This window comes from Haliotis asinina, chromosome 2 (genome assembly GCF_037392515.1).
Source record: "Haliotis asinina isolate JCU_RB_2024 chromosome 2, JCU_Hal_asi_v2, whole genome shotgun sequence".
NCBI classification, from domain to species: domain Eukaryota; kingdom Metazoa; phylum Mollusca; class Gastropoda; order Lepetellida; family Haliotidae; genus Haliotis; species Haliotis asinina.
In genome coordinates this window covers 67,543,057-67,565,584 of record NC_090281.1, presented here as the reverse complement: position 1 = coordinate 67,565,584, position 22,528 = coordinate 67,543,057, and the positions used below count along the sequence as shown (strand labels likewise).

Below are 22,528 nucleotides of genomic sequence, written 5' to 3'. Positions count from 1 at the left end.
CACAAAAAACTAAAGTTTTTATCACCAAACACATGCATCAATTACCTATAGAAAATTCTGACCAAAAAAATGAAAATAAAATCTAATCATTCTTTCTGAAATGATAGATATTCAATGAATATTACTGGATTATCCACATAAACAATTACACATCAAAGTGACAGTAGATGTGAATACATGCTGTAAATTCTTTTATTTAGATGTTGTTATCCTTGTCTATTCAAGGGGCCATAAACACAATGTCAACGTAGCAGTGTAAACAGAGCTTGGTCATGTACAGCACGATAGGCGAACTTACATGTTGCTATTGATGTACATAGGTATGTGAGCTTGAGAGCTGAGTAATTCACCTTACCCATGAAGTAAGCAGTTCACATCAGGCAGCACAGCCATTGTAACAAGCGGTATCCATAAATTATCCCATTAGCCAATGTACACACAAAATCTTTGCACTAAAGTCGACAGGAGCTAAATTTGTAAACAACATCTATCTTGCAAATCAGCCATTTTTGGCCTGCAGGCAAGTAGTGTGAAAGATTTCAGCAGCAAATGCATGCAGAAAGAGGGTTGTAGTGTTGGCTGCGCGAAGCAAAGCCAGTAGGCGACCGGCATACAAGCTGCCATGGTATTGATCAGAGTTTGGTTGCCCGACAATCGTGCACTAAGCTGAACTTCCCCATCATACCAGGCACTGTGTCCACATAACAGTGTTTGCAATAATGTGTCAGACAAGCAGTGTGCCCTTCTAACCAGGGGGACAGGGTCACAACTGACACATCAAATTTTCTATGATGTCTTAAATTAAACAAAAGCAACAAGACAAGAAAAATCAGGGCATCATTCTGTTTTAGAATTTGCCTTCTCCTTCAGACAATGCTTGTGTTACAAAACAATTCCTGTACTGAGTAAACAAAGGGTTCAGCATGACAAGCTGTGTATACAATAGTTGCTGTTAAAGAATGCAGCTACTGCCATCACTCCCTCAGGTAGTAAGAAAAACACTGGTAAGATGATCGAGTTGCAGGAGTGACTCAACAACAAATGGATAGATAGTGCTGGTCCTAAAAGGCCAGTTTTCAATTGCATACCCATAATGGTCTGATTTTGTTTTAACTTAACAGACAAAAATTTTTCCACTTACAATTTGTAACCAGATGAGCAGAGGTGGATCTCTCAACCTGAGCTAACAAATCACAGTCTTCTACATACAGTAGCCATATGGCATGCCCCCATTTACTTTTATGTAGGCTGTACGCATGATTTCATTTTGATTCGAGACATACAACTCCCTCATGCAGTTAAATGTATACCAAGGGAAGTAACTCTGAAGAATGAAAATCAAAAGCAGGCAAAGAAATACTTAATCTGCTTAGTTGAGCAACAATATAACTTCACCTCATTAAAATGAATGATCTGACTTACAACAAAATTGTAAGAAAATATCTTACAAACCTTATTTTGCTCATAACAGAGTTGTAAAAGACTTGTAACATTTTAATAAAAACAATTTGGACTGCAAACTGAATGTGCATTATGAGTGTTAAGGTGAAGCAGAAACACACGTGTGTTGTCTGAAAACCCACATTCACAAGTTTCCTGTTACATACTGCTTCATGTCTGTTTCATGTAAGGTCAGTCAGTGCATTTGCTTATGTTCCATACAGAAGTGGATAGCTGAAAACCACAACAGATGAGTCACTATCATCTGAGCTAACTCCACTGAAAGCATCAGGCAACCTCAGTGTCAAGCCATTTCACTTTACAAAACATATGGTTTGGTTTGGTACTCTAAACCGAAATACATTACTAAACCACATCACCCTTGCAGCCAAAAGACACATTTACATATGTAGTATTAAGAATATACATCCTGATATGACTTCATTTACAAAAACCCTAAAAGAAATATTCTTTGTTGAGAAACATATATGCCAAAAAACTAATAAAATAGATCATTTCAGTCATAAATGGGGCCCTCTTTTCCCAGTACTTGGATAAATTTTAATCTTCCTGTATACCTACCAATCACCTATATCAACCTGTATATGTCTATTACCAAAATGTTGATATGATTTCTGTATATCATCCATCCATATGTACCTGTGTTTTGTACTATGTGTAATCACATGAACCAATAAAAAAAAAAAAAAAAAAAAAACCTCAGTGTCAAGCCATCTCAAGAAACAAGCTAGCTCATTGCACAGAAGTAATCAATTTGGTATATCAATAATTCAACTATGTATAAATTGAATTTAAACACAGATTAGGTTGTTCTCATTTCATATTTTCTAACTTCATGAAATAAAATATATAGCAACAACAAAATCCTCTTGAAAGTCAATGATACTTTATATACAAGCTCCAATACATGCCTTTTCCAACACTTGAAAGTATGATTAAAAAGGGAACTGATTTCATTTTAACAGGTAAGATATCATGCAATCAGATATTATGAAAATCAGGTTTCTTTCTGGTGTAAATGTTGTATTTCAATACAACAATATATGTAGACTTGTATTTAAGGAAAAATTGGCAATGCACTGATGATTTAAATGTCATATGATGCAAAGAATATTGCCATATAAAATGCTATCAGAAAATGAGGCACTCCATGCATGTTTTCCACAGCATCAGCTGGCTGGGCAATTGTGTTTGAGGCAAAGCAGGTTTGAATTGTATCTATTCAAAATATATGCTATGAAAAGGGAATCCAAGAACAATGAAAGTTTACACACAAAAGTGGTTCCTGGCAAAGAAGAAATTGCTGTACAACACCAGTGATGACAACTGACATCACTAGTGGAACATGAAACTGATACAGCTTAACACCTGTGACATTTTCTACCCTCAGCATGAAAGGGCCCCCCTTGAAACCCTCTTGACTTTATCAGAATAAAACAATAATTCAGCTTAAAGTGTTAGTGACTCAATGTAGGGTCATCCACAGTGATGAAATGGACAGATACAAAATATCACATTGGAGGTGTGGGATCATCTTATTCCACAGAACTGATCCTAAGGCAAACTAATCCACTTTAGCTTGTTTTGAACTGCTGAGAAAACATGATCAAGTTTTCTTTAATCTCTGTAAACTGAAATTCTAAACCATTTTACAAAGAGGCACAACTTTCATGCCATGACCACTCAAGCATTGCACTGATTTTGACATCAGTGAAACCTTCCTGGTCCCATAGGTTCACGAAAGTAGAAGCTGTCATTATTTGAATTTGATTTTTTATTGTAGCCGATAGTGAAGTGAACTATTGTTGATAAGCTAAAAATTAAACAATTTACACCATCAAATAAAGAACCTGTTTTGTTGAAACCTAATTCAAATTGACAAAACTTTACTAGCACACAGACAGTAATCCTTCTGCTAGGAGGACTGGAACCTTGCTAATGTAATGGTTATCGGTTCTATCCATGGAAACTTTAATAGCTGCTTCATAAGATGCAAAGTCAAGCAACGATAATTCACAACATGTATTATATAATGACTAGCATTGTACAACCAAATACTGGTTAGGTATTGTTCAGCTGTGTTGTAAAATGTTGAACAAGATCAACAATGATAATGATTAGAATACTATCTCTAATACTTGATTGCCATATTTTTCTGAAACACAATTCTGATATAATCAACCACTTGATTTGAACACAAACTTCAAAAGTCCAAGGACTGTGTTCTCTTTCCTCTTTGTGGTCACACATCTGTGAGAGTTTTCTCCCTTAGCAAAAGCATGGGGAAAACCTCAATTTTTCATAAAGTTCCTTAGGTGCTAAGTACTCAATGGTACCTGGAGGATGTAAGGAAGGTCCTAAACCTCAAGTTCTAGAAGGTAGTATTCTAAGCATCATTACCATTATTGATAATGTTCAAAATCCTTAAAGGTCACAGGCACCAGTGGGCACTGGTTCATTTGCCGATATACCTAGTCAGCTCTTTGTTCATGACTTATAAGCCATGGGTGTTAACTTCAAATTGCAGTAATTGAAGTTGTGCATTGCATATTGTCATTAGCAGACAGGCAGGCAGACATAGAGGTGTCAATAAACCAAAAATTGGGTTTTCTTTGTGACAGAGTTTGCTTAGCACAATCAACATGTTTTGGGGTTTTTTTATGTAAGAGTAGATCATTTACTTGTTTATGTACACAACCAATATTAGACTACTGCTCACGATCGCATACTCTGGGCAGGCATACTGTTTCAAGCTCCGCAAAACTACTCACTGTGCATGCATTATGAGCGCAGCGCAGCATTGCTGTTGAAACCACCTTTTCCCCCCAGCGCTAGGGGAAAACTAGTGAATCGTTTTAACTCTGATTTAGCGGGCTTTTTTTCATTGCATTTTTTTTCCCAACTTTATAGGTTGAATTGGAATTTTCAATGATTTGTTTCGGTAAGTGCATACCCAAAGGTATCAGAATCTGCAAAGTTGTATTTTATGTTGCATGTGCCCTTTAAGAATATGTCCCTCAAACATTTTGATTTCTGAGCTCTTGAGTCCAGTACTATATCATGAGGATAATTGACATATTTTTATAAGTTTGGTCTCACATTATGTCATTATTCATAATGCATTAATGTCCCCCTAAAAAAATCAGTAAAGCAAAAACTTTCAAATTAGACAGGAAGACCACCAATTCTTATACTGCCTTAATGCATGTAGTAGGCTGCATTACTGTCCCAGCTTAAGGCACACAACGCGCATGCTGTTGTGTCTATCTGAAGCTGCATATACATTCAAAATCTGAAGAGTGTCATGCTGGTGTTTGTGTGTTAAGCATAAGCTTTAACAGAGTACACATGCTATATGTTGGATGCTTCTGATAAGAAGCTTCATAATTTTCATGACTGAAATTGTTCAAAGAAATTATTGTGTGTCACTTGGTCCAACATGCTGTTTAATGTTTGCACATTTTGAAAGGATGAAATCCTATTCAAATTCTATTTCACACATAATAGTTCTGGATCAATAAGTAAGCATCTAAATTTACAACAGTTCTACAAATTACTTACTTTTCTGATAGTCCAAGAGAAGACACTTGTGACTTTTCTTCTTCATCTTCTGGTTTTGCTGGAAGTATACAGAAAAGGGATAACCAATTAAAGGGAAACACTTTTCATTGAAACTGGAAACTTGGTAGGAAAAAGTCAACACCAACATCCAATAACTGTCAGCAGCATATACCACACAACCAGAAATCTTAAATGATATTTTTTACTCTTGATCTGCATGTGATATGAAACATAATAGAGCTATAGAGAAAGTGAAATTGTGAAAATCTCTTTCTAAATGATGGTATTTTCTTCACAACAAACTAGGATCATACAAGAGTCAGTAAGTATTGAAATATAAGAGAATCCCATTTTGTTTTTCACTTGGTGGCACTGACACTGGAAATGCCTAAGCATGATGACAGTAGTTGGTTCTGTGTGAAACAATGTTTGTTTAAAAATAATCCACACACTCAAGATCTCAGCAGAAGCATCATTTGCATTCACAGGAAATTCAGTCTCGTCTTCTTGAATCAGTCAATGTGTCATGTGCTACACAAATGTCAACAGAAAATCAGTCAATAAATGATGACGATCCTCAACTGATCCTATGTGGAAGTCATTTTTTGGTGTAAAAAGTGAGCATGTCTATATATATTCAAGAAAACTCTTCTCTTTTTTTCTTCTCCAGGTAAAACAAAAATATGAAATTTCCTAGAGCTCAAACTGCTTTTGGCTGAAGTCACTTCTTCATGTTAATTATTGTTTTGGGATTCATGATTAACAAATTTTTACAACTAAATTCATTTAAAAATCAGACAATGATAACATCCATCCAATGAAAACAATATATTTGTGCAAAATAATTGAGAAAATCTAAAAATGCAGAGCATAAATTGCAGACATCTGTAAAAATGCATCAATGAGAGGATAATTCACAGAATACAAAAGGAAAGCACCAGACACATAAGCTTCCAATGATTAATCACTACATGACATTCTGAATGCATCATGCAAAGTGGACATAAACTGTTTTAATCTGTTCTTTTACAAAACAGTCAGCTCCACACAGCCTAATAAAGAGTGAAGAGACTGATAAGATGAAGCCATATCCCATCTCTCGCCTATTAAAACGTACCTCAAATCAATACATTCATGTCAATATGATGCTGCTCAGTTTTTTTCTTTTTCCGGTGTCTCACTCCCCTAACTCCCAATTTACCAGCTAATAGAACAATAATTCATAAATCTATGAGTACAATTCTGATAGTCCAGCATCAATTACCTACAAAGAAACAGGTTTTTATCAATTGTGATTTGTGTAGCATTGCCACCAGGCTCTTACATTCATCAGCTAGGCATGTAATACTACATTGCATAAATGATTATAAATAATCAATGATGAGGCAGAAAATGCTATCACAATATCAGTGGAGCTGGACCAGGCTTTCTAATACTATCACAATAGTTCAAGAGAACTGAGGAGGCTGATTTTACGATCAGCAAGAGTTATCTCCCTTTCACTTGTTGAGTTCATAGACATCATTCCATTGATAGGGGCCATTGCCATTGCATGCAGAAGATATCATTAGCACACAGAATACTAGAGACAAACATAACAGTTTTTGTTCATAAATACGATTTTATAGAAGTAATTTTAACAAAATGTTTCAGTAAATAAGAGAGCCATATGTTATATACATCTAATGAAGATACTCCTTGACAGACAATTGGTACAGACAACTGAGCTGTGCATCGTTTCTGCTTGCTAGTACTCTTGTACAGATATTGATGGTATTTTCACAGATATCAAACTCATCCCAAGTTAGATTTCTAAAGCATGACCCTTGGAAGAAATTACAATTACAAAAGATGCCATACCACAATGTTTACTCTATTACCTGATAAACATGCAAAATTAATGCAACGAATACCTTGAGATAGTCTTAGTAAGGTCAGGAAAGCTGTTAACTAGTGAATGACAAGCTTTGCTAAACTACAAATGTACAGTCAAACTTATCTACATAAGGAACACCGAGTTCTATGGATAGTCAACTTATTTATTGAAATGAGTCCAATGTTTCACTGCACTTCTTGCAATAGAGAAGTTGACTATCTATAGAAGTTGGTTTCTTTCACCCATATAACATCTAAAATGCCTCTCAAAGAAGTTACCTACATTTGTTGTATCAAAGAAATTCTACACACAGGCTAAGACATTATTCATATTATTTGTTTTCACTTATTGTTGTCATGAGATATGCCCAAAAGTGGTGTCGCATCTTAGAACTAGTATAAGTACTATGACAAATGACACAATCATGTCAGGAAATTTTTTTTTCCATACCTCCAAAATTTTCAGATGAAATAGGCAAAACTTTGGTACTGTTTTTATTTCACTAGTCATCAAAGGTGTTTCTCTTCTTATTCAATCTCCTGCCTCAAAGTCTCCATAATCCAAGCTTTCAGATGCCCCAAGTATAAATACAATTCGTTTGGAAACATCTCCCCTCCTAGGTCATTGTACTGTACTTTAGCCACATAAACATAGATTCTTCAATAAATTTCATTATTGTCAACCAAACCCTGATCCATTGTTGCACTAAGCAGATAAAAAGCATTTATTACTAGATTCAGCTTTGTGACATATTTATTGTACATTTGGGTTACATAAAGAACATTTCATCTCCACCATACTAACAAATGATAAAATCTCTTAATAGCTCCTGCCACAGTTAGTGGTCTTGTATCCATGGTAACAAACATCAACATTTTTCAACAGCTGCAGCATAAGAGTGCTTTTAGTCTTTTACTGGGGCCATTTTCTGGTCTATCATAACCAAACCATTGCACATTTGATTCTATGGAACCATGACATTTTCATGTTATATTAATGAATGCTGTCATGCTAGTCATAAAATTCTCTGGTTGTTGAATTACTGTCAAGAGTTTTTAAAGGACAAAATCAAATAAAACCCCTGCATCCACTGAGAAAAAGAATAATTGTGACATAATGCTGATGAATATGGTAACAAAGAGAACTGACAGATCAGCAAAGAGAATAGATGGAAACTTGATGTGCAACAGAATAACATCCAGTGTAACCTTATTAACTAAATACATAAAGCTCTCTGGAGGTGAGAAGAAACAGGGTTTACTTTATGTCAGTGTTTGCGTTAATGCAGAAATGTGTTTTTCAAGCAAAAAAATTATAAAACCACTCAAAAAATATTCTGCACCCTTGTTTTGGATACAGATTGTGATCTACATAATTTTAAACAGTACTTCAAAACTGCAACATATAGACAAACAATAAATTTTAACACGATTTAGGATTGTACTGAAAATTTCATGCACAAAAGACTTGGACTACATATTTACAATTTTATTTCTGCATGCACTCATACAAAACCTACCAAGATCACTGTGTGTGTTCATGAATGTTTCACTTTAACACAATTACAAGTATGTATATGCATGTGTGTACTTTAATTTGAGAAAAATTGTTAATTCTTTTTGACATATATTTTTCCAGATTCAGAGTATATATAAACTAGCAATGATAAATGGAACTGGAAAATGACACATTGGACGGAGAAAAAATATCTAAAATGTTACAAGTAAGCTGATATAAACAATTTTTGTTTGATTTAAGCCGTAACATGACCAGGCACAATATTTGTGTTTGAATGTGAAAAAATGGCAAACAAAACACTTGAAATTAGGACTGGTGAATATTCATAACTCTTTACTATATCCTGCTATTTTTGTGATAAGACACATGAGAATAAACTCAATATTAAATGCTTTATAATTTACCATCACACTGATATTTGCCAATGAAAAATCTACAATTTAGCTTAGTGTATTATATGTGCATTAAATGATTAATTACTGATATCTGTCAGCACAAATTTAATGATTAATACAGGTTCATTTATTCAATTTGACCTTCATAAAGCTCTGGATTTTGTATGTGATGCTAGGAATGAGGTTAAGCTATTTACAAACCTGATGGTTGATTTAGCCCAGGAAACTGCCAACATATCTCTGGCCTGTCGTATTGTGACATTTACAATCATTTATTTGCCCCACTGCTGCTCTTCATAAACATCAGTCAAACCACTTAATTCACAGACAGTATACATGGTAAAAAAAATCAATGAACATTATCATACTATCATGAATGAATCATCATACAATTTGATATAATTAATGTTCTGATACTGGCATAAGTATGTGCTATCAGTCACATATTATAAATTGTTCAAATTGGACCTGCAGAAATACTATGTCTCAGTGTCACTTTCAGAATTTTCGACTTAGAGCTGTTTGAATTTTCACTTTGTTTTACTTGCAAACATGTATAGCATGTCTGTGTTCATCTGTCTGTCTGTCCATCCATCCATCTGTCCTTCCATCTGTCTGTCTGGAAAGGTGTTCATATGCTTGTGGGTGTGCATGTGGTCGTCTCACCTCAGTCATAACACAAAACAAGTTTCAGCCAGAAAGACATTGCCTACGCAAGAATCTATACATAGAAATAAGTCAAGATATCCCACATGTTAACATAGGGGTCCTGTGACAATGTAATTGCCAAGCAGGTCACTATCCAGAATAAATACTGTTTTCAGTGAAAAGATACATTTCTATTTCCACATATCATCAAAAAAGGCAAAAAAAAATCATGGATGAATGTGCAACAGGAACATACCGACAAGTATCATCTAGCTTCCCATACTGTTATTTGTCCCTGCTCACAACAACTGAAAAGTCGGTCAGCCATCTCTGACCAACCTGTTCCTCGTGCGTGCATGGTTGTCAGTGCCTGCTATCATGTGATTGCATAATATAAATAACTGTGTTTTCTATCATCATGCTGCAGTGTTTGCCAGATAATAAGTACCTTCTGGGGTCACACAGCATCTGTCTAGATCAATGATTCTATTAACATTCGAAATGGAATTTCAATGAAATACTGACAAGCATCTTGTTTTACTAGTCTTGTATGACCTGAGTGATTATCACGTTTCAGTCAAATGTTTTCTTTCAGGCTAATGTTGCGGGACATATTTCTCTTGAATGGCCAGTTTTTGCTTTATTATAAATGAAATGTCACTATGCACTACATAAAAATCACCAAGACACCTTAACATAAAATGAAAACATGCCACATACCTGTCCCAATGTCGGCGTTCGGAAGTGAGACATCCTGTAACAAAAAATGGACTCATGTCTTTGAACATGAAACAAAAAGACCATTGCAACCTTATGAAAAATTCTTTTACAGAGATATAAATGTCCTAATGAATATGTGTATGAAATGATACAAAAATAGTGCCACTGCACTGTAGCTAACCTGAAGTTGTCAACGGTTTGCAATATTACTGAAGACAAAGCTACAAAAGTTGCAGTTATTCAAATATTTGTTTTAGTTTGAACAAATATGGAGTGTGAAATATAGTCAGAGATCAAAGGTCATATGAAGGTCATATGAAGGTCAAAATGTGGTGTCAGGATAGGAGCAAGGATGTGATGTTCTAGCTTCATTAGTCAGTGTATAATTCAGAAGAATTTTGAAGAAGATTGCTGACAGGTGACTGATGATGGACAAACATGCTACAACACAAGCTCACCATTAAGTGAGCAAGTAATGACTGAACAATGGTCATTACCAGCTTTTGCAACACTGTTGCTGTAACAGCTTCATCAAAACAACTATTTGAAACTCTTGGAAAATTTCAGCCTCATCAGTTTTGGTTTCATTGGTCAAGTGAGTCAATGTGAAATGTCAAAGATCAAACTGAAAAATAAACTACCAAGCAAAAGAAAGTTATTGCCAACTGCATTTGATAATTAAGCATTGCCACTACGGTGCCGCAAATGATCAAATCAAAATCAAAAAGTAATGAAAGTGAAGGTTGTAGTTCAAGATGAAGTTAAATGTCAACAAAAAACATGGCCGGTCTACCTCTCCTAATATTTTGTGCAGTAGTTGACCTTGACATGATTGTCATAGTTTGTAAAATATGTAAAAATAGTAACAACAAAACTGAATATTGAGAAACATTCTTGAAAGGTCACCAAAATTGACTGGGCCCTGAGCCTTCCCTAGATAAAGCTTGATTTCGAATATCATTTCCAATAATTCAGCTCAAAATTCATAGAAATGCTGGTTGTGTTGTGAGGCCTTGCTGTGAGTGTTTGACTCCTCATTTTCATGCTGCAAAAATATTTCCTCAGATGATACCCAGTCAAGTTGTTTCTCTGGCAACAAAACTGGCCTAATAGCATGATGCCTCTTACATCGAATGTATGAACTTAGTGAATGCAGTATGGCAGAAGTTGCACTCTTCTCTGGCAATAAAAACTCAGACTCTGACATTGTTTCTGAAATGACATGCATCTGTAAAGAGTTCTCTTTTCCAGTTAGGATGCTGCCAGTGACATACAGTTTGTGCCCATTGCAGTCTGCATTGATGGTATACATGAGACAAAGCAATTCCACAGGAGGAGGAGATAGGATCATATACCAGCCACAACAAGTCATCAAAAGACTGTTCATCTGCTGTTAATGTGTCCTATTGCTGTCGTCACCATTGATGTTGCCATCGTGAATCTGTTCATGAGGTGGATCTGCAAGATGTAGCAGTCTTTGGCCAATGTCATCTGCCCAATTGGCTCTTGACCTTCCTGATCTTGGGTCTGGCCTGTTTTTCCAATTTGGTGGCATGGCTGGAGTTGTAGGTTCTTGCAAGCTGACATTGTTAAGCCCTAAACTGGACATACCTATTACCCTGTCTAGTTGCACTTGCACAAGTCTTTGCAAGTTTGACATGTATTTATGGCTACTGCATGCTTGCTCTGTCCAACATTGGCATTTATGCCACAACCTCCCACAATTATGTTTTTCATGTTTTAAAAAATAAATGATTGGCACAATATCAGTTGTGTTGTTATCAGGAGCATGTTGCATTTGGTACATTACAAAACACTTTGAAAGAAAAGAGTGAAGTAATGGCCATAAATAGAGAAATCCCTAATGTCTATCCATCTGCAAAAATATCTGAATATTCTTCATGCTGTTACTGAAGTGCACAAAGCTAAATAATGTAACAAAACCTCTTGACTGCACATGACCTATGTGAAAACACAAACTGAATTAATTTCATTTGCAGGATTGGTGAGTATTCCGTTTCCACATCAGTATCTTATCAAAAGTTTTCTGAAATTTCTTTATCATCCAAGTTAACTGACATTAAAATATGATAAGTCTAAAAAGACAGGTAAGTCATCATACTAAACTGGAATGGCATTCATCTCAGCTATTGAACTCCTCTGTCAGTGGACCCTGTTAGGTGTTTTCTACAGCAGTGTCATGACTGAGTAAATACTCACTAGGTATTGTACAGCCTTTTCAAAGACTAGAGCTCGCATCAGACAAACCTGTGATTGGTAATTTCACTCCACGAAACACAAGCTGTCACATAGTATCACTGGGTTTCCATTTTAATCACTTCTTACATCCATCATATGGTATGTAGGGACAATAAAACCACAGTTTTCAAATGATGATCAATTACATTTTGTTCAGCTTCACAACTTTGATGTGATAGCTCTGTGCATGAAGATCTGAGGACACTTAAATAAGTCATGTCAGCTGAACTGATTTGTATGTTTTCAGTTGAGTTTTTCTTTTGCAATATTTTTCTGATAGAGTTGGTGAAAAAGCCAAATCATTTCAAAAGCTGGCATGTGATTGGCTCAAGGACCCATATTCCCTTTAGTTACACTGTGCAACCAAAGTGCAGTGTTTACCTAAGCAAAGAGATTGTATGAGGGAAGTCCTCAGTACTTCATGCAGAGTGTTACTGATATGATATTCCACCCGCCTGGATATCTAGCTACATGGACGTTATTGTCTCCATCTAACGTCCCATTTACAGCATTATTGCTGTGTATAGAGCATAAACGGTAACAAATTCATAAAAATGACTCCTTCACTTTCTTACCTTTCCAAGCTTTGGTGGAATTTGGAATGACAGTTTCTCCTCTGATTTTCTTGGTGTATTAATTTCTGACACAGGTGCAGGGATACTTCTCATTTCCTGACAAACAAATAAGGATTACCATTGCAATCATCCTTTTATAGAAATATCAATAATTCAAGAAAATGAGAGTGGAAGGCAGTCTGTTAACTATCAGGTAAACTTTCAGGAACTTCAGCAAAGAAATAATGTGGTGGTGGTGGTGGTTGTAAATATTTTTCATTTACATGAATGGAAATAATGACCAAGTGTGTTAATGAGATTTGACTGATAAAATAGGAATCGATAACATGAAGTACTACTGTTTTCCAGACACATACTGATTTGTCAAAAATAAACAACATATCAGTGAAGTCCAGTACAGACATCTTTACCACAGTGACTGAGAGTGGATGTTATAATTCATTCAGCAATATTTGTAATTTAATTTAGCTGTATCGATGGTGTGTATCAAGGTCTGGCTGGGCAATGGACTCTCATGATGACAGGATGGTCTCAGTTAAATCCCATCTATTCTTTCTCTGATTTGCTGGACGTTAAGACACCCATAGCAAATTGAATTTCTGATTACGCAGATGGGAAGTCCTCCCTGGCACAGTTGTTTTTAGCATAAAAGATCTCCCATGGGAGCAGCCAGCACTGCCAGATAGAAGTTTATCAATAATGGATAGAAAGGTTTGTTGTCCTGTGTGGATGTGCTTTGTGATTTGGAATATTTAGGTGGGTCAGAAGATTCACCAATGAGACCATTATTGTGAAAATATTTATGTCCACAGCTGCTAAATTAATTCACTATAAGTGGTTTGTGCTTTGAAGATACTTTTGGTGATCTGTATTATTTGTTCCTGACATGTTCAAACAAATAAACAACTTTCTTTATCTTCAATTTCATGAGTGAGTATATGTGTTTGAAAGAGGAAAAAGGCTTGTTTATTGTTCATATGTAAACAGGTAAAACTACCGAACAGAGCAGAAAGAGATATATATATGTTGAATTAAATAGTCTCAAATAAAAGTGACATCAGCATGTGAGCGTGTGGGTATGGTGTCACCAATATCCCAGCAATATCATCAAGGGGACACCAGAAATGGGCTGTACATATTGTACCCATGTGGGGAATCGAACCCAGATCTTCAGCATGACAAGCCAATGCCTCAACCACATTCAAATATCCCAAAGCATGGGATAGACTATAATTGCACATTATTTCATATTGAAGTTATTTGTCATCAAGTAAGTTGATCAAATCAGACAATATGAACAACAGATAGACTTACATTGAATATATCATGGAGACCTTCAATTCCAAAAGAAGGGGCATTGTTCTGAAAAGATAAGAGGTAATTCAGGATGTGATAGTATCCATTTCACATCAAAGAAGTGTATTGACATTCTTCATTTTAATACTGCCAGAGTTTTATACCTTTTACAAAATAATTGTACAAGCCGACAATACTTAATGAGTGAGTGAGTGAGTTTAGTTTTACGCCGTACTCAGCAATATTCTAGCTATATGGCGGCGGTCTGTAAATAATCGAGTCTGGACCAGACAATCCAGTGACCAACACCATGAGCATCGATCTGCACAGTGGGGAACCGATGACATGTGTCAACCAAGTCAGTGAGCCTGAACACCCGATCCCGTTAGTCGCCTCTTACAACAAGCATAGTCGCCTTTTATGGCAAGCATGGGTTGCTGAAGGTCTATTCTACCCTGGGACCTTCACTGGTACAATGCTTAATGAACATGTACAGAGTAGCTATTCTTGAAAGATTTTGGATTGTAAGCTCATTCTTAACATTAGCAACATTCAAAGTTAAAAATTCTTAGGGCTATGAGCGTTTTGAGGATAAGGGCCCAGGTGTTTAGCTACAAATCTTACCTCAGACTGTATGAGGAGCTTTGGCAGTTTGTTTTTCTGTTGTTGCTTGACCAAGGGCCCCCGACTGACAATTCCATTTGGTGGAGTGGTTGATTCTTTCAGAGGCATGTTACTGGCCTGGTTTTGGGCAGATGATGAAGTACTATGGTGAGAACCAGAAGAAGGTTTAGGCTGGAACATAGGCTTGCTGGCTGAGCCTGGTGACTTTTTAGGAGATGGGACAATGATGTTGGATGAAGTTTGTGATTTGCTGGCAGTTTGACTAGGACTAGGGCTTGTGGAGTGTTTGTTATGAAGCTGATACTTGCTTTGTGATGACACGGGTGAATGCATTGATGAGAAACTTGGTTTTGCTGGGGACTGGGAATTCGACAGACTAGACTGTTGTGAAGAGGAGGATGACTGGGAGTGGCTGCTGCTCTGTTGTTTGGAATGGATGGAGCGTTCACTGGAGTGACTTCGCCTGCTTCCTCCACTACCCCCACCACCATCAGATCCCCCACCCCCATCTGAGGGCATTCTAGTTCGATCATGGTTGCTATGATGGCTTCTGTGTTCTCTTCCTGTTTTGTAAGAGGAGTCAGCACTGTGGTCTCGACTTCTCTTGTCGCTGTACCCTGCTTTGTGGTCATGGCTAGACTTCACATCACTCCGTTGTTTATGTCCGTGGCCAGATTTGATGTCCACTGGCTTAGGATCAAAATCCGTGCTTTGACCAGACTGGGATTTGTACCCTGATCCCTCTAAACTGCGGCGGCTGTGGTCATGTGTGGATTTGTTTTCTCCATGTCTTAAAGCACCATTCTGTGTGCTCGGATGCTTAAAAAACTTGCTGCTACTGGTTTGAGGTTGAGGAGTTGTGGGTGTAGGCATTGCGCCTATTGTGTACTTGGGACCTCTGCTCTTGAAATCAGAAAAATCTCCAAGCACCTGACGAATCTTTTGGTTCATGTCATCACCTTCATTTGAATTCTGGACCTGCAATCAAAGAAAAAGGACTGTCACATTTGCAGTGTGATTCAGAGTAGATTCCCTTACAAGCAGTAGCTACTAACAGGTAGATTATGAGGGTGAAGAGTAATTTGTTCAGAGCCTTTTGTTCTTTTGTAAATCCATACCCAAAATGCATCATAAAATAAGCATCTTGCCTTTGTTGTAAACTCATCAAGCTACAAACTGAGATCAAACAGATCCCACTGAGGAAATATGACTATTATGTTGTTGTTGAAAGAAAGAATTTGTCCAGCTACAAACTCATTTGCATTAGATGTTTAATGTGTTAGCGATAAGGTTTGCTAACTACTGTGCATATTGAAAACAGTTCCTAATAATTGTGGCTAAAGGGACACAAATATCTAATGCTATTTTTTGTTAATAATGTTAAAAAATTAAGCAACTTTAAGCTCAGAGATATCAAAATTGAAAGATAAGTAAACCTGGTAACTTGTCATGTTAATCTGACGATGAATCTGCTCAAATATTGACCATGTGTTACAACCAGCTTCCCACAGTAAGACAACAGTAAATCAGCAAGCAGTCCTGAGAGGATTACTACTGTATCATTGACTGATGCTGGTGTTTTCGCCTTGCCCTCTCCCGATTCCAGACATCTCCAACTGATGCCAAACCACTGTCTAGATAGACATGAATATATTGCATGCAATAGCATCACTAATTTGAATCCAGTACTGGAATAAAGAGGCAATACATTATTCAAATACATGTTTTCTTTCTCTGGGGGCTTTACTCTTACTACAATAATTGATTTCTTCATAGGAGAATGTTCTTTCTTTTCTATTCAATTCAGCATGTATGTAAGGACAAGATATTACAAGTAGGACAAAGACATGTGGCTGGTGAGTTTACCACCAAAGTGAACAAGATGGCTTCAAAGATGCCATATGGCAAGAGTTGGTAAGGTCACATCACATATAAGGTGATAAGCTCACTTTTCTTATCAACATACATATCCTTGTTTTAATTTCTGAATACAAAATCACAAGCAATCCTCAAAAACAAAGATAAATTAATAAAACAATGAAAATGTCCTTTTGCATCAAGCCTTCATGAGCATTTCATATCAATGTCAATTTTGAAAATCATCTTTGTTGAAAAAAAAAACAGTATGTGGTACCAATGTACAAGACATTACAAAAATGTCAAATGTTACATTCTAACAAGTCATCAAAGAAGCCCTTTTTCAATTGGCAGCTAATTAAACTAGTTCAAACACAAGTCACATCTCTTTTGAATACTTACTTTTAATGCCAAGAATCCAAGTGATAATCAAAAATAGGACTTATATACAACTTCCACCTTAAAAAATTGACTTTTTGATCAGATTGGTATCAGAAGACTTCTGCCTTATCAACACCAATGTAAGAGATTATTTTCATACAAGATTACTGATGAAAAGCATTCCAAACAGGGCAAAATATTGATCTTTGACACCTGTGACATACAACTGATGCCAAGATGAGGACAAGAAATACATGTCCTATGTTCATTCCTGGAACCAAATCATTCTCATTACAATCCAAGATAAACAGAAACACCATGTAAACCTTCTGCTTACACAACATGGTGCAAACAATACAAGCTGGTCAACAGCAAACAGACTGCTAGGTATGAAGTGAGGAGTGATCTGCAGTCGCAAATAATGGTAATTACTGTCTCCAGCACTGTGACAACTGTCATCTTCTGGTTATGATGTCTGTAGTCAAAGTTAAGCCTTACCTACCATAAACAAATTCTGTAAAACAGTAAAAGTCTTCCCTCAATTAAAGGATGCCTCTGACAAGAAAATGAGGGATTCTGTAGTTCAGCTAGGAAAGTGATTGCATGACATGAAGGCTAAAATCGTGACTTCTCTAGGTAGAATGAACATAGCCTTAGTGGTACTTGCAATGCAATGATATGGCTGAATGAATATACTGCTCCTCGCTTGGAAGTTCACACAAATAAAAAGGAAAACAAGGTTAATATGAATTTCCACACACACAAAGGTATAAATAGGTCATTTACTCAGGATTTACATCGATACATTAATACACAGACCTACACCGGTATGTGGTCTCCGATTGATACTATTTCTAAGACAATACAATTATGAATTGAAACATGAAGGTTTTTAAAGTATCTGTTTAAATGTTTATCTATCATACATTTTGTTGGTTGGCGAAACTTGTTTCTATCGAACTAAACTGACCTTCCACCACAAGCCGATTCGATGTAGTCAACCCTAACCTGCGCATTTGCCATCACAAATGTGTACAAGGGTTCTGCTCTTCTCCTCCTGGTAGACCTGTCCTACCTGGGGATGCATTTTGAAGGTCTCCCTTCATGGGACTTATTGGCAGGGGATGGGTAAGGTGTGGTGCAAATGTCCCGCTTTGGACACATGGACACATGTTCAATACATCTTCTCACACAAATTTAATAGTTGCTGCTGTATTTTCATAATTAAATACATACTATAACATTGTTTTGAAAAGAAATTACGCTATCCAATGATCTGTCTACTCCTGACATGGATTATGCTTCCTGGTAATTATTCACCATATCTTTAGCCTTGGTGGTACTACCATACTCCCTAGAAAATTAGCTCTCCTGCGCCATCCGAAATGAAGTCCAGTAATTTTGTTTACTTTACCTCTCCCATTCTGTTATAGTTTTAAATGTTGACACATGAAGGGTCACAGTGAGAAAATAATACCTACAATTCTTCTTACATAAGTTGATAAGATCCCACACATCCCACACGCATATTCTCTTCAAAGGTACTCCTGCCAAACTTTTTTAACAAGTGAAACATAACAATGAAATAACAAGAAGACATAGTCATCAATATTTCCCACAACAGCAAAATACTCTTCATGAATATGTCTACTAATTATGATTACAGCATGTCTTTCTTTTGGTGTGCATATGGCAGAAGGAGAGTATTGTGAGGTTTTACAGCTCTGCACCTGAAACGAACACTACCACCAAATTCAATCGTAGTCAAACATGTTACCATGGAAACGCTTAAAATATTTTATACAGAAATCCAAACTTCTCAAAAGGCACCACTATCCCACCAGACCTATCTAGATGGCAAGTTTGGTGAAGAAATAGTGAATAGGATTTAAGTTATGCACCAGAAAAGAGCACAACCACCAATTTCAGACAAATTTTGGAACAGAAACCGCTGAAAACAAAAAAAAGTAATATCTGGTTCTTATCCCCAAAAGAAACATCTTGGGATCATGCTTGATATGAACAACAAGTTTGATGAAGATAGCATGTATAGTTTATAAGATTTGCACTGGAAAGGATGGCATCCTTATCAGGTGTCATGGTCACACCATAAGTCATGTTTCCATTGAAACCGCAAAACTTAAAATTCATATCTGGGTCTAACCCCCGAAAATGCACATCTAGAGATTATGTTTGGCATGAATACCAAGTCTGGTTAAGCTATCACAAAAAGTTTAGGAGATCTGTATCAAAGTTTCAACTTTGTTGCTGCAGGGGATAATAAATAGTTCTTATACTAAATGTTTCATCCATTTACAAGCAAGAAACACTGCAAATGTACAGAAAGTGTATCAGTACCGTTAATACTTACTGAAGTAAACTGGTGTATAAATAACATTTGATATGAGCAGAAGATGTGATAAGTATAGACATAGATAAATACAATAATTAGTATAGCACAATTTCAGGAAACATATCTGAAAGTGATCATTCATGTTCAGGATGAACTAAGGCATAGTATTAAGAATGAAAGGTCTAACTTGTATAGAGTTGGTAGCACGAGTCAAGAAACCTCAATCAAATATAAACAAATTTCTACAATTTAGACTTATTTTCCCCTAAAGTGGATTAATATACATAACAGTCTAAACAGAACGCATTTTTGTCACCTCACAATAATACTACTGTTCGGATCAGTCATGCCAATTTTATCTGATGAAATTGTCACTTCATTAATTCTGAATCAAATGAGACATTCTCCAGGTGAACACCACTAAATCTGATTACTTTTCTCTCCTCCACAGGGATTCAATGAAGCTGAAAGACATAAGAACCCAGCATAATCCTCCTTAGGTAAAGTAAGTCAACAAGCCATGAAGCACAACCACCTGGGGTTATTAAACTCTGAGGTAACAGGTTTACAGTAATGCCCCGTTTTCCTATCGGAGTAGTCAGAATCAGTTCGCAGAGATTACTCAGCTTCCACTGCAGCTTCTGTTTTTTCTCCTCACTTTTTACTGATGCATAACATGTTACCTTCCCAACACCCTCCAAGACATCTTTTTCACCTTAAATGTTTCAGTCAACATAAGACATTTGTTTAATACATTTCCCATAGCAGTCTTCCCTTTTTCAACATCAGCTGGTTTGAACCATTCTTGAAGCAGATAGTAAATATATTCTCATGCAATGTTTCTCAGCTGGCCCAAAGTGAAGACTGGAGTCACCTTGACATCTCTCTCATGCAGCCCAGTGTGGCTGGCGCCCAACCCCAGATGGCAACAATTCACTTCTTTCAAATAGGCAACTCTGAATTACATATAGCGCCTTAATAGAAGTTCTTGTATCTGACTATGTTGAATAGAAGCGGAGAGTGGCGAAACATAATGTCCTCTTAAACATACCAAAATAATGTATCAGATGGTATTTCAACTAGCAACAAAGTCAGATTTTTTAATAGTTATCATTCAAAACTTGTGTGGGAGGGGATAGACTCCATTATCACTGATTGAGACTTCAGGTTTTCCATTATGACATGACTTCATGTGCTAAGAAATGTAAATTTCTTCAAACCATTTCATGAAGAAACCACAATGTTGTATTGATTATCAAACCTGAGACATTTTGAACAGCATTTCACAATGCATATGTGACATGCAAACTGTACCTAAGTAATTAAATCTTAGTTCTCAGAGACATATTTTTCAGTTTATGTACACACTAATCAAAGTGCGAGTTCTTCTCATGTCATAAGAGCATGAGAAATAAGAGCAGCAGCTTCCAGCGGTTGCAATATGGTACGACATCACTTGAGTCAATATTCCAGCCGTTTCCAGCAAGTGGGGTGTCACACATTCTGCCCATGTTGGGAGTGGAATTTGAGCTATCAATGTACTGAGCCTATGTCAAAAGGTCAATTGTTTTACTGGCACACTCCAATTTGAAAGAATATGTTTTGGAATCATACACGCAATTACTTATTTATCTCGTTGACTGAGTATAGAGTAAGGTTCATTACCATAATACGTTTTTGTGAAGAATGTGGTTGTGACTTGCCAAGAGGAACTTTACAAAATACTGTATCTAAACTTTCATATTTCAAAACATTAGTTATGTGGCCCATGAAGATCTGGGGTGGAAAGGGTCTTCAGCATTCCATGCTTGCCACAAAAGGTAAGTATGCTCGTCGTAAGAGATAACTGACAGAATCGGGTGGTCAGGCTATCTGACTCGTATGACACAACAATTGTTCAGATTGATGCTCATGCTGTTGATCACTGGTTTGATAAGTCGACTCTATTTATTCACTCCATCAAGTTGTGTGAAAATGGCATGCTGTAGCATTATCTGAACTCATCATGCTCAGCCACACAGTGCTTGCTATTGACCAGTGGTGCTGGTTTGCATGAATCATGGTCAAGAATTGGTCTCATCATTCAATTTCTTGATGTTAATTTCTGAACACAGCCTGAAAAACTAACCCACTCTAGTTTTATCGTGCCTACCTGCTTTCAAACACCAGGTAATTAACTTAATGTGTAGTGATCACCATAGAACAATAATACCTATTTTGATAAACATTTCTACTAACCTTGCAGGGTCTGTCGAAGAGTGGCATGGCAGGGCTGTCAGAGGCGGAAATATTGGCTTTGTTGGCTCTCTCTTTCTGCGCCAACTCACGTTGACGCTCCTTATCATGTCTGAAAACACAAACATACATAATTCTACTTTCACTATATCCTGACCAAACACTTGTCAACACACACCTTTCAGGTAAATTTAGATGTAATGACATAAACCAGCATCTAATAACTGGCTGAACTGCCAACAAGTGGAGATTGTTACTCAGAGAACTTTCCCCCAACGATAGCATTCATAACCATCTGGCAACCAAGAGTACATCAGCAAATAGACAGACGTTTCACCACATTTCATCACTTAGGCCTCACATGGAAACAAAACAATAGTAAAAAATTCTGAAAACTATCATTTCTTATTTTCAAAAGTTATAAAAAAATTGCTTAAGTGATTTGTCTGGGGAGAGATACATGATTGCTACTACAAACATTAATTAATGCTCAAACAAATTAGTCATTTCACCAATGTTGAGGCATCATTTATCATACACAATCTACATGTGGGGAACATTTTGAAAAACCTGTAAAGTCACCATTAACATGATGAAAACGATTCTAAAATGACATCCCACTAGCCTGCATGTATGATAGCTGCCGAATTGAGTCAGCAGCTGAATATGTCTTTGTACCATACTACAAAGACTTTGAAAGGAAACAGAGGCATTATATTTCATAAAATATCTGGCTCATAGCCACTGGTTCTGCAAATATGGTAGAGTG

At 36.6% G+C, this 22,528-nt stretch overlaps 1 protein-coding gene across 2 annotated transcripts in view; it reads right to left on the bottom strand.

The window, feature by feature from the left end:
* Positions 1-22,528, bottom strand: part of LOC137274188 (AF4/FMR2 family member 1-like) — an 85,843-nt gene that overhangs the window by 46,711 nt on the left and 16,604 nt on the right. For both annotated transcript variants that reach the window (XM_067807234.1, XM_067807235.1), the window contains exons 2-7: positions 21,763-21,871; positions 14,934-15,911; positions 14,328-14,375; positions 13,014-13,109; positions 10,180-10,213; positions 5,023-5,080 (exon numbers count right to left, since the gene is read on the bottom strand). In XM_067807234.1, coding sequence (XP_067663335.1) covers positions 5,023-5,080; positions 10,180-10,213; positions 13,014-13,109; positions 14,328-14,375; positions 14,934-15,911; positions 21,763-21,871 — 1,323 coding nt within the window. The remainder of the gene's footprint in view (positions 1-5,022; positions 5,081-10,179; positions 10,214-13,013; positions 13,110-14,327; positions 14,376-14,933; positions 15,912-21,762; positions 21,872-22,528) is intronic.